The sequence below is a fragment of the Anomaloglossus baeobatrachus genome, chromosome 1 (assembly GCF_048569485.1).
Source record: "Anomaloglossus baeobatrachus isolate aAnoBae1 chromosome 1, aAnoBae1.hap1, whole genome shotgun sequence".
In the NCBI taxonomy this organism is placed as follows: domain Eukaryota; kingdom Metazoa; phylum Chordata; class Amphibia; order Anura; family Aromobatidae; genus Anomaloglossus; species Anomaloglossus baeobatrachus.
The window spans coordinates 227,177,284-227,192,255 of record NC_134353.1 but is presented as its reverse complement, the minus strand read 5'-3'; the positions used below and the strand labels follow the sequence as shown (position 1 = coordinate 227,192,255).

Sequence of the window (14,972 nt, the reverse complement as noted above, 5' to 3'; positions counted from 1 at the left end):
CCTGCTGTGAGATCGCTGCTCATTACACACAGCCCTGGTTCGTTTATTTATTGTTGCTATCCTGCTGTGACGCACAGATCGCTGTGGGTGACAGCGAGAGAGCGACGAAATGAAGCGAGCAGAGAGCAGGAGCCGGCATCTGGCAGCTGCGGTAAGCTGTAACCAGGGTAAACATTGGGTAACCAAGGTGGTTACCCGATATTTACCTTCGTTACCAGCCTCCGCAGCTCTCACGCTGCCTGTGCTGCCGGCTCCTGCTCTCTGCACATGTAGCTGCAGTACACATCGGGTTAATTAACCCAATGTGTACTGTAGCTAGGAGAGCAGGGAGCCAGCGCTAAGCACTGTGCGCGGCTCCCTGCTCTCTGCACATGTAACGACGTTATGATTACTGCTGCGTCGCTGTGTTTGACAGCTAAGCAGCGATCATAACAGCGACTTACAAGGTCGCTGTTGCGTCACAAAATGATGACGTAACAGCGACGTCGTTGTCGCTGTTGCTATGTGTGAACCCAGCCTTAGGTCTCAGGTGAGATAATTTTCCTTACTTTTTTTATTTTGAAGGTTTTTCAGATAACATAATGAGAAAAAACAGTAAGGTTGCTCTTTTGCATACATTTATTTCAGGAGATCAAAATTTCTTTGAATTGTAATGTAATGTCTGCCCAAAGCCTTCGAGGGGTGTAACAAAGAAGACAGGTTGGAGTGGGCATGATTGAATGTCTGGCAGTGACTTATCTCCCTCTCCCCATGGATAAACATACACATTCAGCTGGGCTGTTTATGGGAGGTTGGAGAAGATAGTTGTGGTCAGAACAAACATTTCCTGACAGCTTTCTTGAGTTTATGGCCAGCTTAACAGCAGCTATAAAAAAATTGAAATGTATTGACTCCTTTTGTATAACTGTCACCCAAAATGCCCATGTAGTAATTTATGTTTTATGTACACTGCCCCTGCCATTTCCTTATAAAAAGAAGGTAAAATAAATGTCTTCTTTAATGTATTTACATTAGATTTTATAATTAATAAATCAGTCATAATTAGTTAAAGAGGAGCTGTCAACGAGGCTCAAAAATGGCCAGTAGTTACACTTATTTTACTCTTACTACTCTTATCGGTATTCCATTTTTTGCATTTAAAGGGAATCTTTTCTGGGGGTTTTTTTAGTTATTAATATGGACATACAGGTGCAATAAAAATTAAATTAGCCATACCTGTGTGCCTCCTGGAAGAGGGGTCACTTGGTAAAAGTCCTCCTTTATATCTTCTATGTCCGGGGTATGTGCTGCCCAGATGATAAGCTGGCCTCCTGTCTTTATTATACAGGATTCCTCCTCCTCTTCTCTTCAGGGTCCCTGTGACATCAGGTGCGCAGCTGGAAATCCTGCGTATGCGCATTCTGCCTGCCGTTTCTCCCCTGCACTGTAAAGCAACAGTGACTCCCTGGCGCCTGCACACAGCAATATTGAAGCCTGTGCCCACAGAAGGGCAGAGCAGTGCAGGGAGAGACAGCAGGCATAGTGCACAGGCGTGAGATTTCTGATCTCGCACCTGACGTCAAGAGGACAAGAGGGAAGAGAAGGTGAGGAGGAATCCCGTATAATGAAGACAGGAGGCAGGCTTAGTCAAGAACTGGGACATAGCGAACACCACCGATTGTCATAAATTTGACAAGCAGCGGTCGTGACAACTTCTAGTTTATTTGAGCTAGGTAAAAATGGCGTGGGAACGCAACTTCAAGTTGCGCCAAAACGTTATTTTTCAAAGATGTTTATGCCCCGATTCTGGAGTAAAAGCTTTGATGAATTGAATTGTGCCTTTTTCTTTCACTCTTTCAGCCTTTATGTTAACATTAAAAAAGGAAAAATAAAATGACGCAAAAGAGAATAAACATACATAGCCATGAATCTGTGACTGTGCCTCCCAATCACACAAATGGGAAATGTTATTTCCACGCGCAGATTTATTTGAAATTTACCAAACTTATTGACAAAGGAGGCTGAGTAATCCCAAATGCCGCAGTTTAGGCCAGCAGAGTGGTCCCTCAGCTCATAGAGGATTTCTTCCATCTCAAACGATGCCAGCACACTTTCAATCAGCACGGTGGCTTTAATGCTTCCGAGCGGTAGACTCAACTACGAAGAAACGTACTGTCAGAGGCAACTTACATAATCGCCATATTGCTTATGTCACAATAATGCATTTAAAATGCAGCCGTCAGCTCTCCACACATTGGTATTCTACATTGAATAATAATAATTCTACAGCATCTTTTCTTGTAACTTATTGTGCCCCTTTCCTTTCCCCTTTAATAATGTGATATCCTCAATAGGCCAATCTATTAAAATATATAATTAATTAACCCATAAGATAAACACTGTAAGGAGCGATTAAATCGGAATGTCATACATATTTTTTTGGGTCACCACTCCTCCCTAAATAAGAATCTATTGAATTTACCCCCAAATTACATATATTACTCGTATATCAATAAACATCAGCCTGCCACAGAACAAGACGCCCTCAGGAAGCTTAATCAATGGGGAAAAAAGTTATGGCTGTAAAATTAGAGGCTTTACATTTTTTTCATCACTTAAAGAAAAAAACCCAAAAACCTGCACCTGTGTGGTATCACCCTAAAGCCCGCTTTACACGCTACAATATATCTTACGATGTGTCGGCGGGGTCATGTCGTAAGTGACGCACATCCGGCATCGTAAGGTACATTGTAGTGTGTGTTAGGTACGTGCGATTGCGATTGAACGAAAATCCGTTCATCGCATGCACGTCGTTCATTTCTCATGAATTGAACGTACGGTTGTGCAATGTTCCCGAGGCAGCACACATCGCAGTGTGTGACATTCCGGGAACATTGAACGACAGCTTACCTCCGTCCGCGGCTCCCGCCAACACTGCGGAAGGAAGGAGTTGGGCGGGATGTTTACGTCCTGCTCATCTCTGCCTCTCCGCTTCTATTGGTCGGCTGCCACGTGACGTCGATGTGACGCCGAACGTCCCTCCCATTCTAGGAAGTGGACGTTCGCCGTCCACATCGAGGTCGTCTGGACGGGTAAGTACGTGTGATGGGGGTTAATCATTTGTGCGGCACGTTCAACAAATTGAACGTGCCGCACATACGATGGGGGGGTTGCAAATCGCATACGATATCGTATGCTGGATCGTAGGGTGTAAAGCAGGCTTAATCGTACTGAATTGTAGAATAGTGTTCCCAGATATTTTTTTACTACGCAATTGCCACTTAATAAAAAAACAATGGTGGAATCACATTTTATTTTCTCCATTTCATCACATTTCCAAGCACATTGTACAGTAAAATGAATGATGTCATTCAAAACTACATCTCTCGCGAAAAACAAGCCCTCACACGGCTACGCCATTAGAAAAATAAAAGTGTTACGGATCTTGGAAGAAGAGGAAAAAAAGTCAAAGTAGAAAAATTGCCTGGTCAGAAAAAGATTTTTATATTTATCATATCTTGTTTATTATTACTCTTTTTATTTTTTTCCATTACATTATTTGTATTCTATTACAACCCCTGGCAAAAATTATGGCTCGGAGGATCTTTATTCAGTTGTTTTGTTTAAAAAAAGCAGCTCACAGACATGGCACAAAACTAAAGTCATTTCAAATGTCAACTTTCTGGCTTTAAGAAACACTAGAAAAAATCATGAAAACATAATGTGCTAGCCAGTAACGGTTACTTTTCAAGCGCAAACGGGGAAAAACTTATGGAATCACTCAATTATGAGGAAAAACTTATGGAATCATGAAAAACAAAAGAACACTCCAATACATTACTAGTATTTTGTTGCACCATCTCTGGCTTTTATAACAGCTTGCAGTCTCTGAGGCATGGACTTAATGAGCGACAAGCGTACTCTCGATCAATCTGGCTCCAACTTTCTCTGATTGCTGTTGCCAAATCAGCTATGCAGGTTGGAGCGTTGTCATGGGCCATTGTCTTTAAGTTCCACCAAAGATTTTCACTTGGATTGAGATCCAGACTATTTGTAGGCCATGACATTGACCTTATGTGTCTTCTTTCAAGGAATGTTTTCACAGTTTTTGCTGTATGGCAGGATGCATTATCATCTTGATAAATGATTTAATCATCCCCAAACATCCTTTCAATTGATGGGATAAGAAAAGTGTCCAAAACTTTAATGTAAACTTGGGCATTTATTGAAGATGTAATGACAGCCATCTCCCCAGTGCCTTTACCTGACATGCAGCCCCATATCATAAATGACTGTGGAAGTTTACATGTTCTCTTCAGGCAGTCATCTTTTTATTGTTTAGCTTTTCTGTATGTAAATCCCATTTCCTTTAGGCGGTTTCTTACACTTCGGTCACAGACGTTGACTCTACTTTCCTCCCATTTGTTCCTCGTTTGTTTTGTTGGGCATTTCCTGTTTTGGAGACATATTGCTTTAAGTTTCCTGTCTTGATGCTTTGATGTCTTCCTTGGTCTACCAGTATGTTTGCCTTTAACAACCTTCCCATGTTGTTTGTATTTGGTCCAGATTTTCGACAGCTGACTGTGAACAACCAATATCTTTTGCAACATTGCATGATGATGTACCCTATTTTAAGAGTTTGATAATCGTCTCATTTGTTTCAATTGACATCTCTCGTGTTGTTGCCATGATTCATGTCAGTCCACTTGGTGCAACAGCTCTCCAAGGTGTGATCACTCCTTCTTAGATGCAGACTAACAAGCAGATCTTATTTGATGCAGGTGTTAATTTTAGGAATGAAAATTTACAGGGTGATTCCATAATGTTTTCCTCATAATTGAGTGATTCCATATTTTTTCCCCATGTTTGGTCTTGAAAAGTAACTGTTTATTGTTTTCATGATTTTTTGTAGTGTTTCTTAAAGCCAGAAAGTTTCCATTTGAAATAACTTTAGTTTTGTGCCATGTCTGTGATCTGCTTTTTTTTAAAAAATAATCAACTGAATGAATCATCAGAGCCAGGTGAGTCCATAATTTTTGCCAGGGGTTGTATATTAAATATATTCTTAAATCTTGCAGTTTTCATTTTAGTTCAGTCTGTTCTGTAGAGCATACTTCTCCATAGCCAAATGATTACCATTACAGGTTGGATTACAACAAAAGGCATAGTAAAGCACCACTCCAAAAGTTTGTTTGTTTTTTTTTTCTTCAGTGCTGGAGTGGCACTTTGATGATGAAGGCAGCTAATACGGGATCCTTGACAATAGGTTATGGGTGTAGATCACCTCCTCCTTGCATTGTGACCTCTGCAAATGAACGGAGCATGCACCAAACATATATTCAATTCAGTATCTCCAGACACCCGGCTCCACATGGCTACTGTAAAGTATATTTCTGAAATGTAGTTCACTGAGCAGCCCAACATCTTAGATAAGGTGGCTGCCACCAATCATCAGAAAACTAAATCAAAACATCTACACTCTTAAGGCCTCCTTCACACGGCTGTGTCTACAGTACATTTTTGGTCCGTTTCTTCACGTGCCGGAGACACGGGCACACGTAGACCCATTAAAATCAATGGGTCTGCGCTCACGTGCGTGTTTTGTCATGGACTGTGTGTCCGTATGCTCCACACATAAACATGTCCATTTTTCTCCGGCATCACAGGTATCTCACGGACCGCACGGATGTGATCCGTGTGACATGCACTGGAGAAAACACAACATGTCTGTGAATTAAAAGGAATTTCTATACTCCCCTTCTCCAGCACTGCTGTCTCTGCCACTGCTGTTGCTTGCTTCTGACCCCCGCTGATTATGCTCATTGCATATTCACTCCACTGTGGGCCGGAAGCAGCAGTAGCAGCACAGAGTGGGCAGGGCCAGAGACCGTAGATCAGCACCATTGACAGCAACACCAGGGACAGGTGAGCAGAAAGTTCCTGTTCTCCGTGTGTTATCACGGATAGCACACGGAGAACACACGTGTGCCATAAACATGGCACATAGAGGGCAATACGCACCTTTGACACATCCGTGAAAAGTGTGCGTGATTTTCACGGACGTGTGAAAGAGGCCTAAAATAGATAAGTATAAAAGAATATTAACAATATGTGGTTTTATCTAGGAAAAAAATATGAAACTTTTATAGCAAACAAAAAACTATGACTACTGTATAATATCAACATGATTCCAAAGTTAAAATTTACAAATGATGAATAAAAAGGATTTTATTCACATCTGACAAAATTCTTGTTGTCACCACTGTCATAACAGTTTATTAATAGATAAATGCAATTATTCTGGTCCTAGAATATTACACTGAACCCACAACATGATTCTTGTATGTTACACCCCATCACCTTTTCTTCTGTCCAGACAAATATCTGGTTCCAGAGTCTGGCCTCCAGAAAACTTTCTACCTGGAAGACAATATGTATCTTTACTTCATTGAAATGCATTTTTTTTTATTATAGTTAATTAACATTAGAGCCACCTCATCTTATAATCATCCCTTTATTTCAGTGGTCCCCAGCTGTGGCTGGATAACCATGTGTGGTTTGGGATCCCTTGAAGTGTCGTTTGCGGCTGTCTGTCAGATTGGTACCAGGTCTAGCTATGCCGAGTAGGTCTCCAGATGGTGGATTTTTGAGTAGCCTTCACAGAATAGATTTGGATGAGCATATATTGACCTTTGTATAGGATGATACCGGCAGTCAGAGAAGTGGAAGTGTTATGCAGGAATACCAAAGGTAGGTAATGTGGGAACCTAAGGACCCAGGCATCGGTATGATTTATATAATCATAGCTTTGGCTGTCATTATACTTATAATAGGGGCTCTAAGTGGCACTACTGTGCGGGGGAGGAGGAGCAGGAGCTGGATGTCACTATTCGAAGGGGAAGGGGGATCTGGATTTGGCTCACACGTCACAGCCCTCTATCAGAGCTGAATGTGGCTCCCGTGGTAGGAAAATTTGAGGTCCACTGCTCTATCTCAATGTGATAGTCCCAACAGGCCCATAACTCCATTAATGACACATAGCTGTTATAATTATGTAGATTTCATTGTCATGCAATACATGTATCTAAGATGTTGGTTCTATAGCCATGGTTAATGCATATTTAGATAGGCTATCACTCGGACCCCTGCAGATCATTAGGGTACCGTCACACTTTAGCGATGCTCCAGCGATCCCACTAGCGAGCTGACCTGGTCAGGATCGCTGGTGCGTCGCAACATGGTCGCTGGTGAGCTGTCAATCAGGCAGATCTCACCAGCGACCAGTGACCAGCCCCCAGCGACACGTGGAAGCGATGCTGCGCTTGGTAACTAAGGTAAATATCAGGTAACCAAGCGCTTGGTTACCCGATATTTATCTTGGTTACCAGCGCACACCACTTAGTGCTGGCTCTCTGCACTCCTAGCCAGAGTACACATCGGATTAATAAGCAAACCGCTTTGCTTATTTACCCGATGTGTACTCCGGCTACTTGTGCAGGGAGCAGGGAGCCGGCACTGGCGGCCTGAGAGCGGCGAACGCTAGTAAGCAAGGTAAATATCGGGTAACCAAGCAAAGGGCTTCGCTTGGTTACCCGATATTTACCTTGGTTACAGCTTACCGCAGGATGCCAGACGCCGGCTCCCTGCTCCCTGCACATTCAGAACGTTGCTCTCTCGCTGTCAAACACAGCAGGATAGCAACGTCCAAAAAATTAACCAGCACTGTGTGTAACGAGCAGCGATCTCACATCAGGGGCCAGATCGCTGCTCAGTGTCACACACAGCGAGATCGCTAATGAAGTCACTGCTGCGTCACAAAAACCGTGACTCAGCAGCGATCTCGGCGATCTCGCTATGTGAGAAGTACCCATTAGACTGAAAGAGATTTGGTCTTGATTGTTTACACAAAAAACTAAAATGTAGCTCCGGAACACCTTGAAGAAAATAAGGCAGAAAGTCTTGGGTGGTGCTGAATGAGTTTTTATTGAACATGAAAAGTAAAGTCTGTCCCCACGTTTCGGTCCAAATAGGACCTTTCTCAAGGGTTCTATCAGACTAAAACATAAGAATCAGTAGTCAAATTGCACCAAAACGGAACCGCATGGGGTCATCATAGACATGAAGATGCTAGTTTAGGTACTGTAACAATGTGACAAAGTTTCCACAAAGGCAATTATATGGTACCGGGAGGAGCCGTACTAGGATGTCTTAAGGAGGCGGGAGACTAAAGTGTAGTCTGGTCATATACTGTAGGACGGGATGGGACTATGTTTTAGTCTGATAGAACACTTGAGAAAGGTCCTATTTGGACCGAAACGTGGGGACAGACTTTACTTTTCGTGTTCAATAAAAACTCATTCAGCACCACCCAAGACTTTCTGCCTTATTTTCTTCAAGGTGTGCTGGAGCTACATTTTATTTTTTAGTGGCTACTTTACTCCAGAGCACCCAACCCGATAGTGAGCCAGGTTTATCATTGCTGTTGATTGTTTACACAGGCACAATGCCATACTAATCAGTGAGTCTGTGGCCTAGTGACTTTATGGGTATGTGCACATGTGAAGTATTTAGGGTACCGTCTCACTAAACTATGTACCAGCAATTCCGACCATGATTCGACCTGGTCAGGATCGCTGGTGCGTCGCTACATGGTCACGGGTGAGCTGTCAATCAGGCAGATCTCACCAGCCACCAGCAACTCTGAGCTTGGTAACCAGGGTAAATATCGGGTAACAAAACCTGACCAAACAACAAGCGTAATGTAAATACACTGTAACATTGGTATGGGTCTGCAAAACCTGAATTAAGGTGCACCGGTTGTAACCAATCAGCAAATACAAGCTCACGGACCTAAATCTGTCCAACTGAATGAGGGATCCAATTTTTCAGATCAGTTTTAAAGTCTATTATTCAATAACACCTCAATTATCTTGTCTGAGGTTTGCAGCAGTCTCAATCAACCAGGACCCCTGGGTGAGAGTATTTATCACACCCGAGAACTCCTTAATACACCAGAGGTCTGGATAATCGGCATCCCCCGCAGTAGGTTTTAGTGAGCGAAATCACACAAATGTGCTGCTGGTTAGTCAATAGTACATTAGGGCACCCGAGTCAGAATTAACCCCTCTTTCATCCTCCAAGGGAATCCACACTGCATACCGCCACTCGTACACTCGATCGCTGGCCCTCATCATCCGTTGTTTATAGATTAGACCCAAAAGTTGTTTATGTACAAAGGAATGGGTATGACCTCCTTACAAAATCCCCTGATGATCCCCTTTTGTTATTGATTTGGAAGGGGTGAAACGCGTTGGGATATACGGTACGGAGAGATAAATCATATCACAGACGGGAGTGTTTGTATAATGTATGTCTAGCATTAGCAGGATAATTATTGCTGATCCTTGCCCTCTTCAAAACAAATGTGGGGGCAGTAGGTAATTTTCCTGCAAAGAACTGAAAGATTTACCAGTTAACAGTTCTGCACCTGTCCATTGTATTTATGTTTTGTCTGTCTACCTAAGCACTGGGAGTACGTGTGGTGATGGTCCCCACTAGTGGAACCTAGGGACAATTAGGAATAGCTGTCGAGGAACGGCGGTTATCCATTAAATTACGATTCCTCTGTTGATAGGAAGGGACAGTAAGGGTGGAGAATTAGACATTATGTTGTAGCTGTCCCCCCCTCCTACTGTCGTTATATGTCTAATAACGTCTAATCAATTCATGTCCTGAGCGCTCCACTAGTTGGAATTTATGGTAAATGACACTTGCACTTTGTAATGAGCCTATATGAACCTTGTATTCGTGTAATTTTAGTGATTCTTAATAAAGACATTTTTGATATAAGGTGTTGTTTGGTCAGGTTTTGTTAGTAATTATCACCTTATTGAATATCTATATTGGTTTCTAGTTAAATATCGGGTAACCAAGCAAAGCGCTTTACTTATTTTCCCGATATTTACCCTGGCTACGTATACAGGGAGCCAGCGCTAAGCGGTGTACGCTGGTAACCAGGGTAAATATCGGGTAACCAAGCAAAGCGCTTTACTTAGTTACCCAATATTTACCCTGGTTACCAGCATACGCAGCTTACACAGAGTCGGTGCTCGTTGGTCTCCCGCCGTCAAACACGCCGTGTGCTGCACAGCGGGAGACAAACGAGCAAAAAATGAACCAGAGCAGTGTGTAACGTTCAGCGATTTCACAGCAGGGACCAGGTCGCTGCTTAGTGTCACACACAGCGAGATTGCTGATGAGGTCACTGGTACGTCACAAAACCTGTGACTCAGCAGCGATCTCGCTAGCGATCTTGCTATGTGAGAAGTACCCCTTAGTGCCCAAATTTCTACATATCTTAATGGGAAAAATGCAGCGCAAACACTTTTTTTTTTTTTCCTACACATTTTTTGCCTCATGTCTTTGGCGCAGATTTTTCCCAATCGTTAGTATGCGTGAAATCATCAGCAAAAAACAATAACGTTCTGAAGATTTAAATCTGACCCAAATCTGTCAGGAGAAAATATTCAACGTGTGCATGAGGTTATATTCACACTTTATGTTTTTACTGTGTTTTTTTACATTTTTTTTTTTCCATGCGTACCATGCAAATTAAAAGCTGCTTTTTACAGCAAACACTGAGATTCCAGAAATCTACACACGCACACGCACACACACTCACGCTCACGCTCACGCTCACGCACATACACACACTCACACACTTTCTTTTCCTGACTGAAATGGACAACTGCGTTTCTGAAAGAAACAGCGTGTCAATGCTTTCAGAGATTTTGCTGCTTTTTTTTACCATTGAAAACATTGGAGTGGGACCTCTCCTTGACCAATCATTGGTGGCTTTTCATAAATTTTGGAAAAACCCCTTAAGTATTTTGAAGGGAAGAGTAATAATTTACCTCACCTTTGATAAATAGAAAAAAGGTCCACATTCACTGTCATACAGTCTTCTTCCAATATGGTACATTAGTAGACCATAATCAAAGAGGGGACCTGGGATCACTCTGCCATTTATCTGTGATGAGAAAACAATACGTTTTTAAAAGGTTTAGGCTAGGTGTGAACGGCAACGTGTAATGATTTCCTATGGTGTTGTATTGAGACCTGCGACAGTCCCATTTGTTTCCAAATGTGTTGGATTTTCTATCACTGGCCATGAGTCGCACACTTCACACTTGCCCTATTGTTTGCTATTTGCGGTTTTATTTACAGCAAAAATGGAGCTCGAAAATAGTTGTGCAACTTTTCAGAGAATAGTATGTTGCGAAGTTGCTCTAGCATAAGGCCTCAAGAGGCGCCTAGGTTAGCTGTATATTGTACTGTGCAGGAGGCACACAACAGGTCAGCTATACATTATACTGTGCAGGATGCACACAACAGGTCAGCTATACATTATCCTGTGCAGGAGGCACACAACAGGTCAGCTATATATTACACTCTGCTGGAGACACACAACAGGTCAGCTATACATTATACTGTGCAGGAGGCACACATCAGGTCAGCTATACATTATACTGTGCAGGAGGCACACAACAGGTCAGCTATACATTATACTGTGCAGGAGACACACAACAGGTCAGCTATACATTATACTGTGCAGGAGGCACACAACAGGTCAGCTATACATTATACTGTGCAGGAGACATAACAGATCTGCTATACATTATCCTGTGCAGGATGCACACAACAGGTCAGCTATACATTATACTGTGCAGGAGGCACACAACAGGTCAGCTATACATTATACTGTGCAGGAGACATAACAGATCTGCTATACATTATCCTGTGCAGAAAAACCGCAAGGACAAGAGGCGATCAAATAGGTCCAAATATATTTTATTAATAAAGAGTACAAACAAGTGGAGGGGGTCATAAACCGGTATACATCACTGCAGCTAATATTTGCAACTAATGTGCTGAACAATATAAGATGTCAAAAATATATATATGTATATGTATAGTCAGGCATTACACTATGCATACAGTACAAAGAATTTTAGATTACTGGCATACTCACAGAAAGGACATATACATCCCTTAATGATATAAACAACTCAATTAACCTCAATGCACACAGGAGGATTAGAGTGTTATATATAGTGCAACAATGTAAGTGCCACATATAACGCTCGGACACTAGTCATGGACCACATTGTGAATCATAGACTTAGTCAAAGCGGGCATATCTTAGTCTATCCAAAAGTACACTGAGGGTGAAGCATAAGGGATATAAAAATAGTCCACAGACCGGAGAACCAGATACATAAAGACAATTACTGCAAGGCAAAACAGGACCTACATATTACCTGAGGATATAGATAGCTGCAGTGGATTGCGCCCAATGCGCATTTCGGTATTAACCTTCGTCAGGGGGCGTGAACAAAAACAGAGGAAGTGAGGTTAAAATAGGCCACAGCTCACACCGATTGGGCAGAATCATGACGCACACGAGGCCGGCCGACCGGAAGTCCCGCCTCGCAGACGCGTCATGGATACACGGGCACCGGGTAAATCCGGCGTCCAAGTAACCATAGAGACGCGGCTGGGAGCCGCGAGAAATCCAGGCAGGCCACGCATGCGTACACTGCAACAATCAGGTGAGAGGGAAAAATACAAGTGTTTAATGCACCTACAGGGCCGATTGGAAGGAGACCCTCCACATATGTAGAGCGGTACAGAGTATTTAGGCAATTGAATAGTATATATATATAGTTACCTATTGACAATATTATAGGACATGGCATATAAAGGAATATAAATAGACAATTTATCGCACATAAAAGAAGCCATTAATTAATTTATACTCATTGTGGGAAGGATTGCTGTATAAAGGCCACAAATAGACTCATAATTATGACCATATAAACAAACGAGTGCCTCAGCCACAACCATCAAGAAAATTCCAGACAGAGTGGTAAAGGAACGTATTCATATCAATAGAGAGATAGTGTGGTCACATACAGCAACCCGCCACAGAATAATATTACAGCACTATCACCAATGTATACAAAGAACAATGCATATATAATTCGCCAAATCAAGAAGTATCCAATTGCGGTGAAGGTCATCCTTATGTGCATCCCAGAAGATAGTCTGTGGTATCCATTCTCCAATACCAGCAATGTATAGGTGCAAAGAACCAAGAGGAGAACAAAGGCCTAAAAATATAAAAATTCAATTAAAACCAAGAAAGTAAAAAAAGTAAATCCCACACATTATAGGAAAGGGATAAAGCTCATGTGCTCATTAAGACCATGGGGCTGAACGGTATGCAGACGCCAGATCCATTTTGTCTCCAATTGTCCCAATCTCTGACTAACCCGTCCACCCCGTATGTCTATATCTAGCATATCAATTCCACGGATCATGAATTTCTTTTGTTGTTTATTCAAGAGATGAACTCCAACACTCGCAACATCCATCTTACTCACCAACATTCTCCTGATTCTGTGGCGTTTCTTGATGTTTTGGTGTATAGGGACTCTGAGGACTTTTTACAGACCGATTTATATCGTAAAACCACAGCCACCAATACATTACTCCATGCAGCCTCCTTCCATCCGCCTTACATGATTAAATCCATACCTGTCGGACAATTCCTGCGTATACGCAGGTTGTGTTCAAATGACAGAGACTTTGAGAAACAAGCAATTGAGCTGACTAAGCGTTTTGTTGAGAGAGGATACAGCAAACGCATGATTAAGCATGCTTATCATCGTGCGAAGTATTCCGCTAGAAATGATTTGCTATACTCCACGAAATCCAACAAAAGTGAGACATCAGTCAGATTTATTACGGACTACTGCTCTGAACATAGTGCCATCCGACAAGCATTGATGAAATCTTGGCCTATTTTGCAAGCAGATCCAATCCTGGCTAAGATTTTACCTCATGAACCACAAATTGCGGTACGCAGAGCCAAGAATCTTAAAGATTATTTTGTCCGTAGTCTCCATGATGCCAACCCCCCACAAGTTCTTTGGAAAAGTACATCAATTAGGAGTGGTAGTTTTCCATGTGGTAAGTGTGTTGCGTGCCCGAATATATCACTGACTGACACATTCAGTAATTCTTCTTCTACTAAGGTTTTTAAAATTCTGAAGAGAATTACCTGTCAGTCCAAATGTGTGATATATTACGGTCTCTGTCCTTGCCCAAAAATCTATTTTGGACTCACGACTCGGCAACTAAAGGTCCGTGTTCGTGAACACATTCTAGGAATAGAGGCCGCACGAGACATTAATGATGTGACTACCCTTAAAACGATTCCCAAGCATTTCAAACTATTCCATGGATCGGATTCTAAGAAATTCATGATCCGTGGAATTGATATGCTAGATATAGACATACGGGGTGGACGGGTTAGTCAGAGATTGGGACAATTGGAGACACGATGGATCTGGCGTCTGCATACCGTTCAGCCCCATGGTCTTAATGAGCACATGAGCTTTATCCCTTTCCTATAATGTGTGGGCTTTACTTTTTTTACTTTCTTGGTTTTAATTGAATTTTTATATTTTTAGGCCTTTGTTCTCCTCTTGGTTCTTTGCACCTATACATTGCTGGTATTGGAGAATGGATACCACAGACTATCTTCTGGGATGCACATAAGGATGACCTTCACCGCAATTGGATACTTCTTGATTTGGCGAATTATATATGCATTGTTCTTTGTATACATTGGTGATAGTGCTGTAATATTATTCTGTGGCGGGTTGCTGTATGTGACCACACTATCTCTCTATTGATATGAATACGTTCCTTTACCACTCTGTCTGGAATTTTCTTGATGGTTGTGGCTGAGGCACTCGTTTGTTTATATGGTCATAATTATGAGTCTATTTGTGGCCTTTATACAGCAATCCTTCCCACAATGAGTATAAATTAATTATTGGCTTCTTTTATGTGCGATAAATTGTCTATTTATATTCCTTTATATGCCATGTCCTATAATATTGTCAATAGGTAACTATATATAT

At 42.0% G+C, this 14,972-nt stretch overlaps 1 protein-coding gene across 1 annotated transcript in view; it reads right to left on the bottom strand.

Moving 5' to 3' along the window:
- The window catches only part of LOC142291430 (malate synthase-like), a 60,405-nt gene that overhangs the window by 24,042 nt on the left and 21,391 nt on the right, over nt 1-14,972 (bottom strand). The window contains exons 6-8 of the mRNA XM_075335952.1: nt 10,898-11,008; nt 6,340-6,399; nt 1,980-2,136 (exon numbers count right to left, since the gene is read on the bottom strand). Of these exons, the coding sequence (XP_075192067.1) occupies nt 1,980-2,136; nt 6,340-6,399; nt 10,898-11,008 (328 nt within the window). The remainder of the gene's footprint in view (nt 1-1,979; nt 2,137-6,339; nt 6,400-10,897; nt 11,009-14,972) is intronic.